General features: G+C 37.5%; 1 protein-coding gene across 2 annotated transcripts in view; it reads right to left on the bottom strand.

Annotated features, from left to right (window-relative positions):
* The window catches only part of LOC145934586 (nephrin), a 223,454-nt gene that overhangs the window by 96,806 nt on the left and 108,899 nt on the right, over window positions 1-17,749 (bottom strand). For both annotated transcript variants that reach the window (XM_083035178.1, XM_083035177.1), the window contains exons 5-6: window positions 14,399-14,509; window positions 1,447-1,674 (exon numbers count right to left, since the gene is read on the bottom strand). In XM_083035178.1, coding sequence (XP_082891304.1) covers window positions 1,447-1,674; window positions 14,399-14,509 — 339 coding nt within the window. The remainder of the gene's footprint in view (window positions 1-1,446; window positions 1,675-14,398; window positions 14,510-17,749) is intronic.

Below are 17,749 nucleotides of genomic sequence, written 5' to 3'. Positions count from 1 at the left end.
CGAGTTCGTTGCAGTACTCAAATTTTTGTAACTGCGCTAGTAATATCTATTAAAAAAATATATATAAAGAAATGCGTGTAAATAATTGATTCATCCATCAAAAATATCAAGTAATTAATATTTCTAATATAACCTTAGTACAAAGAGATCGACCTGATACGTATATGCATAAAAGCATACACATAAAGCTTAAAATATAATAATAAATTCACTTGCTGAAAGCAATTTATATCAGCTTATACTTGTAATTACGATATATGACGATGTATTATAATTTTGCGAGCAACGAACTTTCATGATAATTTCCGTACTTTTCGAAATAATTGCAAACGAGTTATTCGTCTCGGATTCACTTTGCGACCGAAGGGAAATCGCAATTTTCGCCGAGTCTCCACCGTTGTTTCCGGATTAGAGGAACGGTTGGAGGGAGCGGGAGGTATACTACGTATATATTTCCTTTTTACCTCTGTTTTTCATGGAGATTAATCGAACGTTGCCGCGTTCGCGGCATGTTGCCTGCGCTATGCGTCCGTCGCATTTCGAAGCGATTCCGGAAGTGGCGTTATTAATGACATCGTGGGGTTGATTGCTTTTCGACGAAACCCCGCGATCCCCTCTTCCTCCTCGAACTTTTCCTCCTTCTCTCCCTTCCCACCCCATTGTAATCGGTGAAAAATGTTTCAATTTCGTCTCGTCCAAAGTCCGCTTTCATTTACGGGTGGGTCAAAAAAAAAAAAGAGAGAGAGATCCAGTCCAGACAAATCGGATCTCGAGCCAGTTAAATATTCCGCTATATTCTTTTTGTCGCGAAAAAAAATATTGATACCAATATACGGAACGAGGAGGAAAGAAGGAAAGGAGGTGGAGAAGGAAGAGAAGCAGGCATCGATCGAAAGTATCGCGGTGCGCCGATATTGACGAGCTTTTTGCATATTCATAACGCGGCTATCTTGTTCCACGAGTATTCGGGAAATTCCAAACATTCCCGGGGAAAATATCTGACTTTTTTTTCGTACTTGCGTAATAGCCAAACGTGCGAGCGAGTAATTCGAGCAGTCGTTATTTTACGGGCGAATAAAGAGTCTCTCTGACGCGCGAGAACCGCAATTCCCCTTTGTACTATATAAACCGCATCGGAATGAAACTTCAATGCACTGCAATGACAATTCCGACATTTTCGTGGATTCGAAAAGTGACAGAAGCCGCATCGTTATGGACGATCATTTAGAAGGATTAATATTCGTGATAATTTAATATTTCTTCTCATTCGCGTTTTTGCTTACGCTTTCTCGCTCTTGCAAAATGAAGAAGAGACGCCAGAGTAGGATGCTCGCTCTTTTCGAAAAAGAACTTATTGTCGCGAAGAGTGGGAAGAAGGGTCGACTTAAGGGGATGTATGCCACGTCGTCGCGCGCAATTAGCGTTAATTGGAATGAGCGTACTCACTGTTAAGTTCTATGACGATGGTAGTGGTGGGTGGCGGCGCTAATTGAGTGTTATTCGCTCGACAGGACAGCTTGGCATGATGATGCCTCCTTGTGAGAACCTTCACAGTCACGTTGCTGATGGTTACAACGTTGATCTCCCCGTTCGGACCTTGTGTCTCTCGAATTTCAGTGGACGCAGGAATGTTCTGCGACTCCAGATACCAAGAGACCTGCGGTCTTGGCTTACCTGCGCATATAAAGTGAAACTAGAGTTAGAAAAGTTTAATAAAAAAAGCGAGATGCTGCATTGAAATCGTTAAGTTTTTACTATTATTTAATTATCTTCAAAAATCAAATATAAAATTATAATAAACATAATAATAAGTGTGTGTGTAAAATAAATGGCACAGAAATTTTAAAATGTAGAAAATTATAATATTAAATTAATATAATATGTAGAGAAATCGATTAAAATTTTATTAAATAAAATATATATATAATTTTTAATATAAATATAGAGCTCTAAATATTTCGTATTACTATATCCATTCTAAATTATTTAGTATTTGCACATACAAAGTACTCCAAAATGATTCACTTATATTAATTATAAATATTAAAGACAAATTTCCCCGTTTAATATATGCTGAAGTCGAATGGAGAAGTTTATAAACCTATTTGTGAGAAGCTCTTCTAAGAAAAAGCCTCTATCAAATGTCAATTAGCAGTTCGACAAGCTTGTCGTACGACGACTGTAACATCGAACCTGGGGCTGAAAAGGATCGAAAAGCGGGAGGTATCGGAACTGGCAGGATGATGACGCCTGCCAATTACTCATTACTTCTCCGCCAATGAGCCAGTTGACAGCAAGGGTAATTCGAGTGGCGCATCCCGAGGGTCGCGTCGTGGATGTCGCCGTCAATCACGAATGTGGACGGGTCTCATTCGGCCGAAGCAACGGCACAAAGGTAGACACTCCACGTCTCCCACCCTCAAGAGACCTATCTATCTACCTGTGGCTCACCGTCGCCGACTGTTACGGCTAATTATGAGGAAAGGAGACCACGAAAGCGTGTACTTCCGGGATAGATCCCCGCGCCCGTAGCTCGTGCACCGAAGGCATCGCAGCGTCGCTCTAATAGCGTTGCGCTAATTTACTGCTGACTAATTAGCAAGGTACACTTGTCGTCTGGGGATGTAAGGAAGCTGGTAAATTATCAGACGAAGACTAGAGCGAATTGTCTGTCGCGAGACAGTAGTTGTGCGCGAATGGCGATTGTAAACAGGAGAAGCGACAATAAACCGGTTCCGACAATTCAGCGGTCCGGGACTGTTTATATATTCGATGTAAGTTTATTTTCTCCTACTAATTCAAAATAGATCGCCTCTGAACTTGCACGCTAATATAACTGTTATGCACGCGCAATAATTTTAGATATTATTTTTATATTTATATTGAAAAATATTCCCATCACAAATTTTTCTCACAATCTTTCGAATATGCTTCTTTAATATAAATTTCGCAAATTTTGTATAAAATCTAGATTTTTTTTTAAACAATGCTTTATTTTTTCTAACGTTGTATTAATTTTAATTAGTAAAATATAATTTTTGAAGATTTTACACTGTTAATTTCAAGTGTTAATTTCTGTAATTTAATATGCAGATAGCTTGAAAAAAGAAAGAATTTGACTGCAAAAATATTCAAAGCAAGTGTGAGACTGTAAAACTTGAGAATTCTTGCTCTAAATGACATCTTCTTATCGATTCTAAAGACGTCTTGCAGCGAACAGTATCATTACACAAACAACGATGTGTACTATCGAGCGCTACACGATATTAACGGATACCCATTCCTAATCAACAGTTATTCTAGATGAACCATCTGTCTATCTAGTTCACAGACGGCTGTCTATGTTCTAGCTGTCTACATAGATATCTATCCAATCAAAGATACGTCTGTACATTACATATACATCTTGCCGAAAGCCGCGATCGTTGATGCTGATAGTTAGCTAGAAGGGTAGTAGTAATTAGATGTAGCTATTTGCTCGCTTAGAGATCTACATTAATAATCCGGACTTGCATTTACATAGTCAGGGCCTGGAGTACAATGTTAATTTCCTGATGCAGTGCATTTAAATAAAGATTTCGATAACTACGTATTTCCTCTTTTATGAATTTCTTTAATAAAGACAAATGTAAAATATTAAAGATTAAAAGCTAAGAATAAGACTCAAAACACACTTAAAAGAGAAATTTCAACGAAAATTAAATAATTGTTAAATCAAGTTTATATAAAACTGTTACATGTGCGTTGCACATCAAAATTTCGCATTTCTGCGTGACGCAGGACGCTGACGGAGCTTAATCTGCATTTACCTGCAATGTTACAACAACTGCAAACTGTTTGTTTTCACACTGTTCTTAATGCGCGAGTGACATGGATTTGCGTATTTTGCGAGACAAGCTTTACTGAAGCATAAAATAATTTATCAGATGCAGATTATATGAGTAAACATAACTGCCGGAAGTATGAAAAGAAACAAACAGATAATCCAACATGCGCGTTATAGCGAGACGCGTATTATCTACAATCGCGTTAATTTCTCGAGCACAATGCGCTGGAATCGCATTAATTTCCCGAGCTACACGTTCATTAAACAATAACCAGGAAATGAACAAGAGGCTTCCCCGCACCCTCCGTCGCGAAATCGAAGTTATCCTGCGCGTTCAGGAAACGCGTCTGTTGCGTGCTGGATGACCCGAGGGAAGCTTCTAATTAATGCGCGTAATAATACTCAAAGTAGCATAAATATATGTATTTCAGATATTGATATGAAAAAACTAACAATCGGGCAGTATATATTTCTGAATATATATCAATTTTATTATCGTTCATATAAATTTACAATTTTTCGCATCACGAATTTTCATCTCATTTGTTGATTTTTCTGGTGAATGTACATCTCTTTCGTATATTATCGTATAAATATTATATAAACTTATTAGACACGTATAACTATTATTTATATAATAGCTACGTGTTATACATTATTAAAATCCATCAAACTTTCTACACGCCGAGAAATGTAAAAAAAATCATCTGCGTTCTAATAGAGTTTTTATTCAAATCTGAAAGCATGTTACTCGACGAATTTGATTTGCAAGAAAATTGTGTTTATCGCGGATTGATATTCAGGAACACCGTCTCATGCGTTTGCAACTTTCCTCCTGTTGCGACAACGACAATTCCGACAATACCGCTGCGCGATAACCAAGCCACCCCCCTTCCCTCTCTCAAAAAGGGAACGATAATAAGCGTTCATTAAGTTCTATACTATAATTAATTCCGCTACTGTTTCCATTGTTTCCCGCGGGATAATTCCCGCGCCACCCCGCAGGATACAAATATATCCTGCTGGTGGTATCTCTCGGAGGGCTTTTCCCTATCCGCTTCCTCGCTTTAAAGCGCACCTCGCGGTCGTAAATGTATGAAACACGATGTATACTGCGTGATTATAAATTCTTTTTCGAGGAGGAAAATATCGAGACGTTTATATAATATTTCCTGAATTATGCATAATTAAAAATTAAAAGTTTCTCGCGAATTAAACTTCGCACTGTCGAAAACTTTAATTTCTCTCTTAACGTTTCTCAAATAAAAAAGTGTTACTTGAATAGAATTGTAATTTAAATAATTCTGCCTGCAATGTGGAGACGTAATGTTAATAAGAGCGCGACATTTAAGACCATTCTTTGTATCCGACCGCTTTAAGTTGTATTTATACGTCCCGAATAATAAAGCGGCACGGTTATTATTACAATTATTATGACTTTTGTTATTTTGCCCAATCGCGTCGCGTATTAAAAGTCAGAAAAGCTCGCGTATTATAAAACTCGCTGCAAACTAAACTCATTACCGTATCGTACTTACTCTTGTCGCGGTACTTACCGCGGCGTATTTTTATGATGTTATGCCGTTTTAAACACACCGTTATCGCATAAACACGTCGTCGTCGCAATTCTCCTCCTTTCGTTAAAGAAACGTAAAAGAACGATGTATATTTGCATGGATATATACATTTATAACGCGAGTATCCGTTTTCCGGTCACCGTCTCATTTTATACGTTCAGCTCCAGCAATTTCTTCGTCAAACAGATCTCACGCGATACCGTAAGTAATCACGATTAAAGGCAAACAATCGTACACGTTAATGTGGATCATAAAGTCCTTGTTATTACACTGCAAACAGTTATAACATTGCAGATATAGTATATAGAATCGATAAACAAATAATTCCATAATAAACCATCAATTTAATAAAACGCTAGCAAAATTGTAGCGATATTAAATCGCGCCGCTGTGAGCATCGATTAAACTTTAATCGATAACCACAAATTCAATCGAGCCTCAATTGGCATACAGGAAAGTAATAAATGCTCTCGCAAACTCGCCAAACTTCTTATTGTATAGTTCGAAATTTAAATTCTTTTTATACGCGTAAAAAAATGTTCATATTTTTCGAGCGATGTAAAGAGGTATAATCAACATGCGCAAAATGCACACAGAGAGAATTTTCTCTTAGAATTTACCCTGAAAAATTTTATTATGCAGTAAGTTTAATAAAATTAATCAAACATGTTTTATTGTGATAAATATTAATCAGAGAAATTCCCATAAAATTTTTTTCATATACCATATTGTCCCACGATTACCATGATTTTCAGGATAAATTCTAAGAGAAAATTCTCTCAGTGCATATACATATATCTTTGGAAATACGAAGGACGGAATAAAAACGCATTGCGACGCATCGCGAGACGAAAAGAGCGAAGAACGCGAACAGAGAGACGATGGAGGGCGCGGTTATGGCTGCCGGTCGTGTTAAAAACAAACATTTCGTCCCTGACCAACGCGCTGTGACGCTGTAAAATTGCATTCGACGCACAACGCCGGCACCGACAATGCAGCAGCAGCAGCAGCAGCAGCGGACAGGGGCTAGTCAGGGACGAGGTTGTAGTGAAAATACACGGTGTATTGTGCGGTAACAATACGCGACAGAATGAGCGGTCGCTCCGCTTTTCGAAGAATATATCCACAGCCGAAACGCGCAGTCAGTTTTAAAACGCGCGAGGTCGCCGGCTCGCGCGTTTATGCGACGTATGCGAGTGCTCGAAATTCGAGTAAAACTGGGTCAATTATTTTCAAACAACCGTGTCGAATTGACAAGGACTACGGATGAACACAAGAGCGATGTGATTGAAGAAAGGAGACGCGAAAGTATGCCGAACTTCGTATGTCACGATATGCGGCGAAAGAATCGGTCTTTATGTCAAAAATGTTTTCTTTTTTTTCTTTGGACGGAGATTTTATTTATTTAAAACAATTGCGACTGATTGTTGTTGCAAATTGAGTTCTAGAAAAATCGTTTATTGTTCGCTCTCAATGTTTGCGGAAAAATTTATATTTACGTTATATAATATTTTTAAAAAATCAAGTATCTCTTAAATTTAATAAATATTTGCGCTAACAGACAGCTAAATAAAAAATATAATTCTTTGTTAACGTAACATGTTCGTTATTTAAAATCACAAAAGATTAAAAGAGAAACAAAGTTATAATATATGATATAATAAATATGTGAAATGAGAAAATCAGATCGCTTTGTTGAAAATATATACGGAATAATACAACGTTCAAATTTAATATTCCCATGTAATTGCATATCATTAAATATACTTAAAGACATGACGGCAAATTAAATATAAAGTATACAAGATATAAATTTATGCTAATTAAATATAAAGTTTTCTTTTTTATAAAGCGTTTGCAGAATGCAAATCTACAAGCATCATCGCGCAGTAGTTTCCTTCAGTGTACTCTTGGTCCAAAGTTCTATTGATATTAGGAATTACAGTCAATGCGTTATGGAGTTTGAATTTCTGCAAGATACACTGCGCGAATTTCCCAGTCCCAACCATTTCCAACCTCAAACCGGAAGGAAAGAAGCATTACCGCTAAGAATCGCAAATATGAAAGCACGAATCTCTAACGAAGCTCGAGTTACTGCAAACTTTGCTACTCAAAAAGCGCGCGTAAAATATTAATGGTCAATTTATTTGCAAAGTTTTGTCGTTTCGTATTTCAAGAGGAGAATAATTTCATGAATAACAATAAAACAATAAAATTATTTCGCTTTGACACGTGCAATAGAAATAAAAATCTAACTTTATATCCTTTTTCCGCGATGATAATCCTTTGAATAAAATTTCATAAAAATAGTTTGCTTCGATATATTATAAATATATTAAAATATATATAAATGTAGAATATTATGATATATTATAAATGTATTATAAAAAATAAAACTTGGGAAATAATTTTTTTTCTTTAAATATATAATGCATCTTGCAGTAGGAATATCTTTTACACGGACCGCGAGGATGTCGACGAGGTCGACGAGGTCAGCTCGTATAGGATGGCATGCATTTTGCAAGATTTTATGTCACAATAAAATAAATTAAAACCCATCGCTGCTGCTATCCTCTTGCAAACCAAGAATATTCCATAATACAGATTGTTACAAAACTACAAGATCTAAAAAATGCGTTTGAAAAAATAATATAATATATCCTGGCATTTCTATCTTTTAATTTTCTTAATTATTAATTTAAAATATAACTTTAAATATAATTAATATTAAAATAATAAAATAATTATTTTTTTTAATTGAAAACAATTATACAGTAAATAATCATATTGATAATTCCAAAAGATCTGTGTTTAATAATATGACGTGTCCACCCGATATCTATGTTCAGGACTAAAACAATTAATCTCCACCGACACGTGTCGAGTAATATATTTCATTTGTTTTCTGAAACTCTTCGCGAAAAATAATGTACCTATATTATATGTACGCGCTTTTGAAACGCCGTGTACAAAGCGGACGGAAAGTTTCGCTTTGCATATGCACAACCTGGTGTACAGTGAACAGAGAGAAGGGCGTCACGTCGGATTTTATCCCGCATTGCCGTTCTTCCGAGCTGTCCGCCGCGTTTTGTGTCCGACTCGCTTCGCATTGCATCCAACCACTCGCTCGCGATCTCCGCAGGCTTTCTCTTTCTCTCTCTCTGCGTTGCTTGTTGTGCGTGTCGTAAAGTGCCGCGTTCGGCTCGCTCGAAGTGTCGGAAGTGCATTGTGCGAGACGAACGTGTCAGTCCGTTCCGGTCTAGGTATCGATGACGCGAACGCGAGAAAACAAGAGAGAGAGAAAAAAAAATGCATTTTAGAAGCACCAATTTTTATTGTCGCGCGAATGTGTCACTATATATTATTCTGTATTCGAGTGTTTCCATACAATGTGAAATTGAAGATTAAAAATGCACAAGACGATACTAAGTAATCAATTCGTAAAACAATTATGTTTTCATACCGTTGTGCGAACGTAATAGGTTCCCGTTCTTTCGAATACCGGTTTTATACCTCTCTGGTTTTTGTACCTTGTCTCCCGGATGCATTTCTTTTTGCAAACGGTAACAAGGAACAATCTCTCTTTTTATGGTAGTTCCATGTTCGCGTCTAAAGATAGTGACATTAAGGAAGACGAAAGGCAATTTACGTCAGTAATAGGACATTGCACAAACAGATACTCGACACACCGACTGTATCCCGTAATAAGGACAATTATGTTAAATATATGATAATACGCTCTCATATGGAGATACCTTCTGGACAAAATTACATTTACATAATAGATTCGACAGATGATAAACTATATATAATTATAATTACAATTTGTGTAATGCATTGCATAAAAATGTAAAATATTTTTTCCTAATTGAGAGAGGATATAAATTATTTATTCGTGAGATTTATAGATGTAAAATTAATCATATATGTATATATACAGCATTATCAAAAATAATTAAACTATATTAATAGCACACAAGGCACAATTTTATCTCGATGTTCAGCAAATAACAAGAAGATACAAGATATCCTGCTTTAGTCCGCGAATTCGTACATATGGTTTCAGGTCAGTCATATGTTGCATTCTAGTTTATCCCGAGAGAGGACCATCCTCGGGGACAACTAAGTAATGATTATTCGGAACGGCGAATAATATCCGGTCGAACACGAGTTCGATGGCGAAAACAATGGTTCGAATCATTATCTGAAAGCTGGTTCATAAGTTGCAAAATACGAAGAGGTAGGAAGCTGCATTTGAAACAAGGTACACTAATCCCAGGATAGGTTTTTATTTCTCGCTCCGATGTTGTTCAATAAATCAATTATATGCCAACCTCGTACCGCGCTGTGCTAAATCATATGCCGCGAGTAATACCGCGATTACCGAATTACCTGTAATTCAAAGAACTCGAGCCGTGGATAAAAACGATGGTGATCGTTAAAGTTAAAAACTACGACTTATCCTTTCGCGTATTTATCAATGCGAAAATTTGTGTCATTTTTGTGCATTGCCGCTATTATTTTCTAAAATTATTTCGCGTATATTAATTATTCAAGCCTTCATTACTAACTTTATTATTACAGTTACCTTCTTTTTTTTTATTATATCACTATATTTTATTATTACTAAAATAATTAGTATATAACCTGCAGAACGTTCGTATAAATATGTGGAATTGTACGATACACATGGTATCCTACAATCAGTATCGACAAAATTTTTTTCAAAGGCAAAATTTCACAAAATACCGCTTTATTGATATCGTCGGTGAAAGCCGTTAATTCTCCAAAACACAGGGAATTAATAACCATTGGGAGCATCGCGGAATGATTATTATTCGGGCGGAATACTTCACGAGCGCGATATATCTTCGTAATGACAATTTTGGTATTCCGCGCGGCGCATTCCGCCGCGTTTTATTTCCTCTTGTATATCCGACGCGATTTTCCCGCATACGTATATTTCGCGCATCGACGTTCGACCAAAATCCCTCGAATTAAGCCGCAAAAATACTCGCGTTTCTCTTCGGGGCGATCTTCCCATAGACATTTCCTCCCTCCCTCGGCTCTTAATATGTATGTATGTACGCGAATTGCCACAGCGGCGGCGAGCGATGCATTATGAAATTGGCGTATTATATATTTCATGACGCAGGTGTTAAATGTGCGCCGACGCTAATACGCACGCATATGCGGACGCTTTTGCCTGGTTTAGGATGAAAGAGATTTTCGTGTTGTCTGCAAAAAACCAGGCGTAATTAACGCGCTCATTGACGCTGGAAGGAAAATAAGCTCACAAAAGTGCAATCTGTAACTTTTATCCGGGCAAATATTTGCACAAGCGCCAGAAATATGTACATATGCGAGTGCATATATATCTTGTTTGGCTGAATGAATATATAATATTAATGTAATGATGTAGCTACACATAAAATTGTTATTTTATATTCAATTACATTTGTTTAAATATAGGATTTAAATATAGTATTTAAATCTTTCTAATTAGTAAAATATTTCATATTATAAATGCAAAAATAATAAAAGGAAAAACATTAATTATGCAGAGAATTTTATTAAAAAAAAAAAGAAAAGAAACAAGGTACATGTTAAAAATAAAAAAACACGGAAAAATTCGGGAGGAAGCAACGAGCGGAAAAACCGTGCAAACAAGTGGCGCTTTGGATTTCTCGACGAATGAGAAATACGAGCAATCAGCTGTTCCCGAAGAGATCAGAAGAGCAAAGCGAATGAGTTTTCCTACTAGAAATAGAAAGAGAGAGAAACGTAATACGAAAAGGGGCGGAAATATAAATGCGCCGAAAGTTCTCTCATCGCATCTTCTGCCTGAAGTCGCGGCGGCGATGCTACTTACTACTTCACCTCTCCTTTTCTTTACTGTCGCATTTCGTGTCTCGTCACGAAGCTCTTTCCGCCTCGAAGTCATCAGCTACCTGTACGCGTGCATGAAAAACTTTCGAAGCAAGTCGGGCGAAGCGAGCTTCGTTCTCGTGTGACAAATCACCTGTCCCGAGGAGCCCGTTTCCGCTCGACGCCGAAACGCGGCGAAAGGTGAAATTGCGGTTGCTGCTGCAAAAACGCATCGCGCTGCGACGACTGGGAAATTATACCGTCTCGTTGAAATTTGTGCCGAGTAATTTCATACTCTTTACGAACGAAAGCTATTTACGTACGTATGCATCGGAAATTTTCATTCATATAATAATAAATATCCGTATAAATTAAAAAAAAATTTAATAACGGAAAGAAATATTTTTGTATGCGATAATGTAACATTTCCACTGTTAATATTTGGAGTTATAATATAATTAAGTAATAATATACTGAGATATTTTCTATCAGCACCTTGCTTCTCGCGAAACTGAATACGATATCCTGAGAAAATCCTCGTTCGTTTCGACGGCAAAAAAAACGTTTCGCAACGAAAGCTAAATGAACCGCGCGCAATCTCCCAGGAATCCTCAACAAGGCGCAACAATAGGGACGTAATAATAAATAAAACGCGCATGAGAAAACGCAACAATAGGAGCGTAACAATAAATAGGGCGAGATAGAAAGACGCGAGTGAGCCAGGACGTGCAATAATTTCAAATCATTGGCATGTTGCGTGGAATGTGAAATGCGAATGCAATCGTTGATCCTTGAAATTCTTTCTTGAAAAATATCGCGACCGATTCTTTGAATATTAATACACGTATACCGATGCTTTTTGATAGCGCTACATTATAATAATCTTAAGATAAAGATTATTTCTATCTTGAAATGGAAAGAATTGAAAATCGAGAGAATTTCTACGATTGCAAATTGAGAATTAGTATTCAAAGGGGAACTAGTATGTTATTGATTTTCGATGATTTCATTTTCCGAGAGAGTTTTTCCTCGAGGTACGTACCAGAATACATAAAAGTACCAGTTTACATATATTTTCGAAATGGTATCGGTAGATTTTCTGATTACGGAAGCTAATGAGTATTTCAATACAGGCAGCCGGCGCCGAGACATCGAATCGAGCTATTAATTATTTATCTGTCATTGTTGAAATTCAATAATATCGACGCGCGACATACTTTGTCCGCGCGACGTGCCGTAGTAATCTGGCTCACGGAAAGCATCGAAACATTCTCGGGAAATGAAACTTAGTTCGAAACAATTCGCAATCCCGCGATGGAATCGCGCGAGAGAAGAGGGAGATTGGTGGCTCGTGTTAAACTGGAAATAGTGGCTCGGCAATGTTAGCGGAGATTGGCACGGATCCAACGGATTCATCGTGCTCTGCACAGCGACGACGAAATCCGAAGTCAACTGTACGTTAATCTTCTGCCAGCGCGCTTTTCATTTTCATCCCGCGCTTTCGAACCTTCTAAGGGAGTTCATTCTCACCCCGCCATCCATCGACTGTTTCGTACTTTTATTAAAGATATCTTTTCATCGTCGTGAAACGGGACTTCAGAAAATTCAACAATAAGAACTCGCTACGTTTTACATTTTTTTGAAGACCTACGTTAATATCTTGTGTTCGACAATGGAGATAATAATTAAATAGTTGGTCAAACGCTCTTAAAAATATGTTGATAAATAAGGATGTCTTGTACCGTTGAAAGCTAGATGCTTCTATAAATTTCTGAGACGACTTTGGCGAATTTTCAAGAAGTTGATTACACAACAACGTGACGAATTGCGAGGTCATTTCCGCCCTCTTCTTTTTTATTTTTCTTGGATACCAAACTTCTCATCTCTTCCTACATTTACCATTTCCGTAAAACGTTAATATAAGAAAGAAATAAAAGTATTCTTATACTCCGTTATCAGACTTTTGTCGAGAGAACGGAAAGGAAAGACGTCGTCCTCCGAAATTCTCATGTAATATATATTTCGAAGTAAGAAACGTCGAAATTTTCCTCTTCTAATTCTTTAAGGTTGAGTACTCTTCGCTCTAGAGTTATCATTTTAAAATCTTTATTAAAGCGAAGAAGTTTTATGCTATCTAAGTAACTATATAGTTTTAAAGCTACTTTCGGAATAAAGATTGTGTTTAAATGAAGTTATTACATATTTATAAAACTTGCTAGTGTAACAATTTAAAATTAAAAGAATCATGTTCTTTTTTTTCTCTAACGAATAAGGATCCGATACTGTGAAAAGATTAAAGGCGTAGTCATTGCGCGGGAGGGTTTCGACCGCGATAATTTATTTCCGACGACAACGGAAGCGAGCGCACGATTCCTGGTGGGTGCACTGGAACGACGGCAGTTTCGGGGAGGATGGAAATTGGCGTAGGTCCAGGATGGATTCGCCCTTTGCGCGAGGCAACGCGACGCATCGTCGCCGTCGTCGAATCGGTGCCTACCTAGGAGAAAAAGCGAGCGAGCTCTCTTTTAAACTCCCTTTCGCTCCTACCAGTCTCGCGATCCATCTCTCGCTCCCGTTCGCGTCCTTTTCGAGTGCGTTGTGTCGAGAACCCTAAATGGAATTGGCGTCGCGCCCGTGAATAGCGTCCCGCGCCTCTTCGACGAGATAGGATTTTTCGTTCGGCACGCATAACATACGTTTACACCTTCACGTTCTTTCCTCGAGCGACTCTGCTAATGATTTGTCCGCGCAATGATTTTCAAAGGCTCTTAAAAATGCTCAGGAGCCAAAGAGAGACATTTTTTTTTATCGCGCATAATTAAATAGCAGAAAACGATCGGTTTGTTTCTTTCGAACCTCGGATTTTACTGTTATACCTAACGTAATTTATGTTGGCTTCGGGGCTTTGCGCTAAGCTTCTTGAGTATAGTGAAACTGAGTACAAGACCTTATCGTTAATCTAAATTCAAGAGGGTTTTAATCCTCTCCTGAATTGTAATTCAAGGTATAATTGGAATTGAATATTAAAAAGTTTTACAATGCGATTGCGTGCCTTTTTCGGGATGTTCGTTAAAAGAAACGTTAAAAGTGCGCATAAAGTTATGTTAATGTTAGAGCCAGCACTTACCGCCGTGCACCTCGCAGACTAGGAACAAGTCGGCTCCCTCAGGGTATGCTTCGAGGAGTTTGCTCATGTCTCGCCTTTTCGCATCATAGATTATCGGCTTCGCCGGCGGCACTGTAAACAGAAAGACAGAAAATATATGAGCGACATGTGCATTTTTCAAATGAATTTTTTTCAAACAACCATCGTCGTAGAAAATTGGAAAAAAGATAATTATTTTTTGAGGAGGTTATAGCGTCGCTAATAATATATTTATTATATATTATATATTAATATACAAGTCTCTCAGAAAGATATGTTAAACTGATCGACTCATTTTAATATCAAATTGTGCTCTAATTGCAAGAATTATCTAGTTTAATTTCTATGAGGCTGATATAATAAAATATAATAAATTTAATTTATTACAAAACAACTAGATATTTATATAAGATATAGATATAAAATCTAGACTAAATATGTAATAAAAATATAATTTTTTTGTTTTGTAAAGGAAATTAATGTGCATTAATGATTAATCGCGAACGAGATACTTTTGCATCAAAGAGGCTCTAACAATAAGTCCCCGTATATATATATATATATATATATATATATATATCTATAAACAAACAACTTTTGCACTAGAGCAATTAATTGTAAAAAAGATATTAATATGACAGTGATATGATATAAAACTTGTTATATTTTTTTATTCTTAAATTTATAAAATATTATACATTTTTCTTTTCTTGTCAAAATAATTATTAAAAATCTTTGCAAAAGAAACAAACAAAACGTGATAAGGGTAGCCGCCAACATTGCGATAATATTTTCGTAAGTTTTCCGCAGGAATGGTTGGCGCAAGTAGTACAAGCGCGTTTTGAGTCAGACGCGCGCGACTCTCGTTGATGGGACATCGGTATCTATATATATATATATTCCTATATAATATCCTATACATATAATATATATGTATCCTATATAATTGTGTTATAATAGGCGGAACAATTACTGACGAGAAAAAAAAGGCGAGAAGGTGAAGCAACAGCGGCTGCTTTCACTTGACTGGCGCGAGCATCCAGGCTTTCTTTTTCATCGCCAACTCGGTGCATTCACAGCCGAGGAAGAGGTAAGCGCAAACAAGCCGATGGGAATCTCATCCCGATATGTCGAATGTCGAATGGAAATTGCCTTCGGCTATTGTCGCGACGACGACGACGACGACGACAATGCACGCGCTCCATTCGTTCGTGCTTCCTCCTTCCTTCGCGAGGAAGGCGCAGTAAAGCTCGAGAAAAGATCGCGTTCGCGAGAAGACTTTCGCGCGAGAGGGCAAAGCGACACCGATAAAAGCTTTCAACGTACGGCGAAATATTCCGATTCGGCAACGGCGACACGTGCAACCGCTTCGCGCCTCTTCCAATCGCGGCCACCTGTGCAGCTGTGTGAGCCAACATCAGAGAGAGAATCGACTCCGCGCACCTCGAAAGACGGCGGGCTGACACGAGGCGCGCATGAGAGATCCCGTGGGAATCCTTATGTAGATATCGTTGTTTCGCTTCGAGCGAAGTTTACGGTGCCATCGTGTCGCCGGCGTGACTTGTTTGTTCATATCGTCGACGATCCCGGGCGTACCCGGCCTGTATCCGAAGTATGTGGCGATATTTTCGGTACGTGTTCTATAAAGGCAAACAGAGCTCAGTATTGTCGACCTATGTTCCAAGCTGTGGCAGAAGATACGGCAAAATATACATAGAAAATGTAACGTATGTGATGTACGTATAAGAATTTGACTCGCGACAAACAGTGCATCTATATGCACTATAAAGTAGCTTTTTATTAAAAATAGATTTGTTTATACTTGTGGCGTTTATATGTTTAATTATAATAAATACATATATTCTAATTTTAATTTAAATTAAAAAAAATTAATTCTTTCGTTTTATTTGCCCACGTCCAATTAATTATATATATATATATACACATGTAAGTATAGATCTTTTTTTATACTATTTTTTTATTATTATTTTTTATAGTATTATTGTGTATTATAGAACATGAGAATAATTAAAATTAATTCGATTTGTTATAGACTCCTCGTATCGTGCAAAAAAGAGATTGCCTCATATAACAATTAAATTAACGACGCGGAAAGAATTCAATAATCGTCAAAGTAATTGCTATCCCTGGCGTGCGATATGATCTCCGTCAGCTCGAATCGATATGCTGAAGAGCAAGAACTTCTACGGCGGAAAGAAGTGCTCTGTTCCCACGGGATTCTACGGACGAATGTCGTAATCTCGACAGAGATTACGCGAGAGCGGCGCAAGACGACGCTTTAGTGGCGCTAATACCCGGCCCATTCACGGTCTTTTATAGCGACGTTTATCCGAGAGAGATACCTGGAACGCGATTTTTTCCCAGCTTCTATTGTCGACCATTGTTACGCTGACAATCGACTCGCTCGCAAAAAGAACTCGAAAGACGTGTCCGATGTCCCATCAACGAGAGTCGCGCGCGTCTGACTCGAAACGCGCTTGTACTACTTACGCCAACCATTCCTGCGGAAAACTTACGAAAATATTATCGCAATGTTGGCGGCTACCCTTATCACGTTTTGTTTGTTTCTTGCAGAGATTTTTAATAATTATTTTGACAAGAAAAGAAAAATGTATAATATTTTATAAATTTAAGAATAAAAAAATAAAACAAGTTTCATATCATATCACTGTCATATTAATATCTTTTTTACAATTAATTGTTTTAGTGCAAAAGTTGTTTGTTTATAGCTCCTATTGTCGACCGTTGTTACGTTGACAATCGACTCGCTCGCAAAAAGAACTCGAAAGACGTGTCCGATGTGGACATCAACGAGAGTCGCGCGCGTCTGACTCGAAACGCGCTTGTACTACTTGCGCCAACCATTCCTGCGGAAAACTTACGAAAATATTATCGCAATGTTGGCGGCTACCCTTATCACATTTTGTTTGTTTCTTGCAGAGATTTTTAATAATTATTTTGACAAGAAAAGAAAAATGTATATTTTATAAATTTAAGAATAAAAAAATAAAACAAGTTTCATATCATATCACTGTCATATTAATATCTTTTTTACAATTAATTGTTTTAGTGCAAAAGTTGTTTGTTTATAGCTCCTATTGTCGACCGTTGTTACGTTGACAATCGACTCGCTCGCAAAAAGAACTCGAAAGACGTGTCCGATGTGGACATCAACGAGAGTCGCGCGCGTCTGACTCGAAACGCGCTTGTACTACTTGCGCCAACCATTCCTGCGGAAAACTTACGAAAATATTATCGCAATGTTGGCGGCTACCCTTATCACATTTTGTTTGTTTCTTGCAGAGATTTTTA

Source organism: Prenolepis imparis, unplaced genomic scaffold (assembly GCF_030444845.1).
Source record: "Prenolepis imparis isolate NDT839.2.m4 unplaced genomic scaffold, iyPreImpa1.0 SCAF_3, whole genome shotgun sequence".
Taxonomy (NCBI): domain Eukaryota; kingdom Metazoa; phylum Arthropoda; class Insecta; order Hymenoptera; family Formicidae; genus Prenolepis; species Prenolepis imparis.
This window is presented reverse-complemented; position numbering and strand designations above follow the sequence as displayed.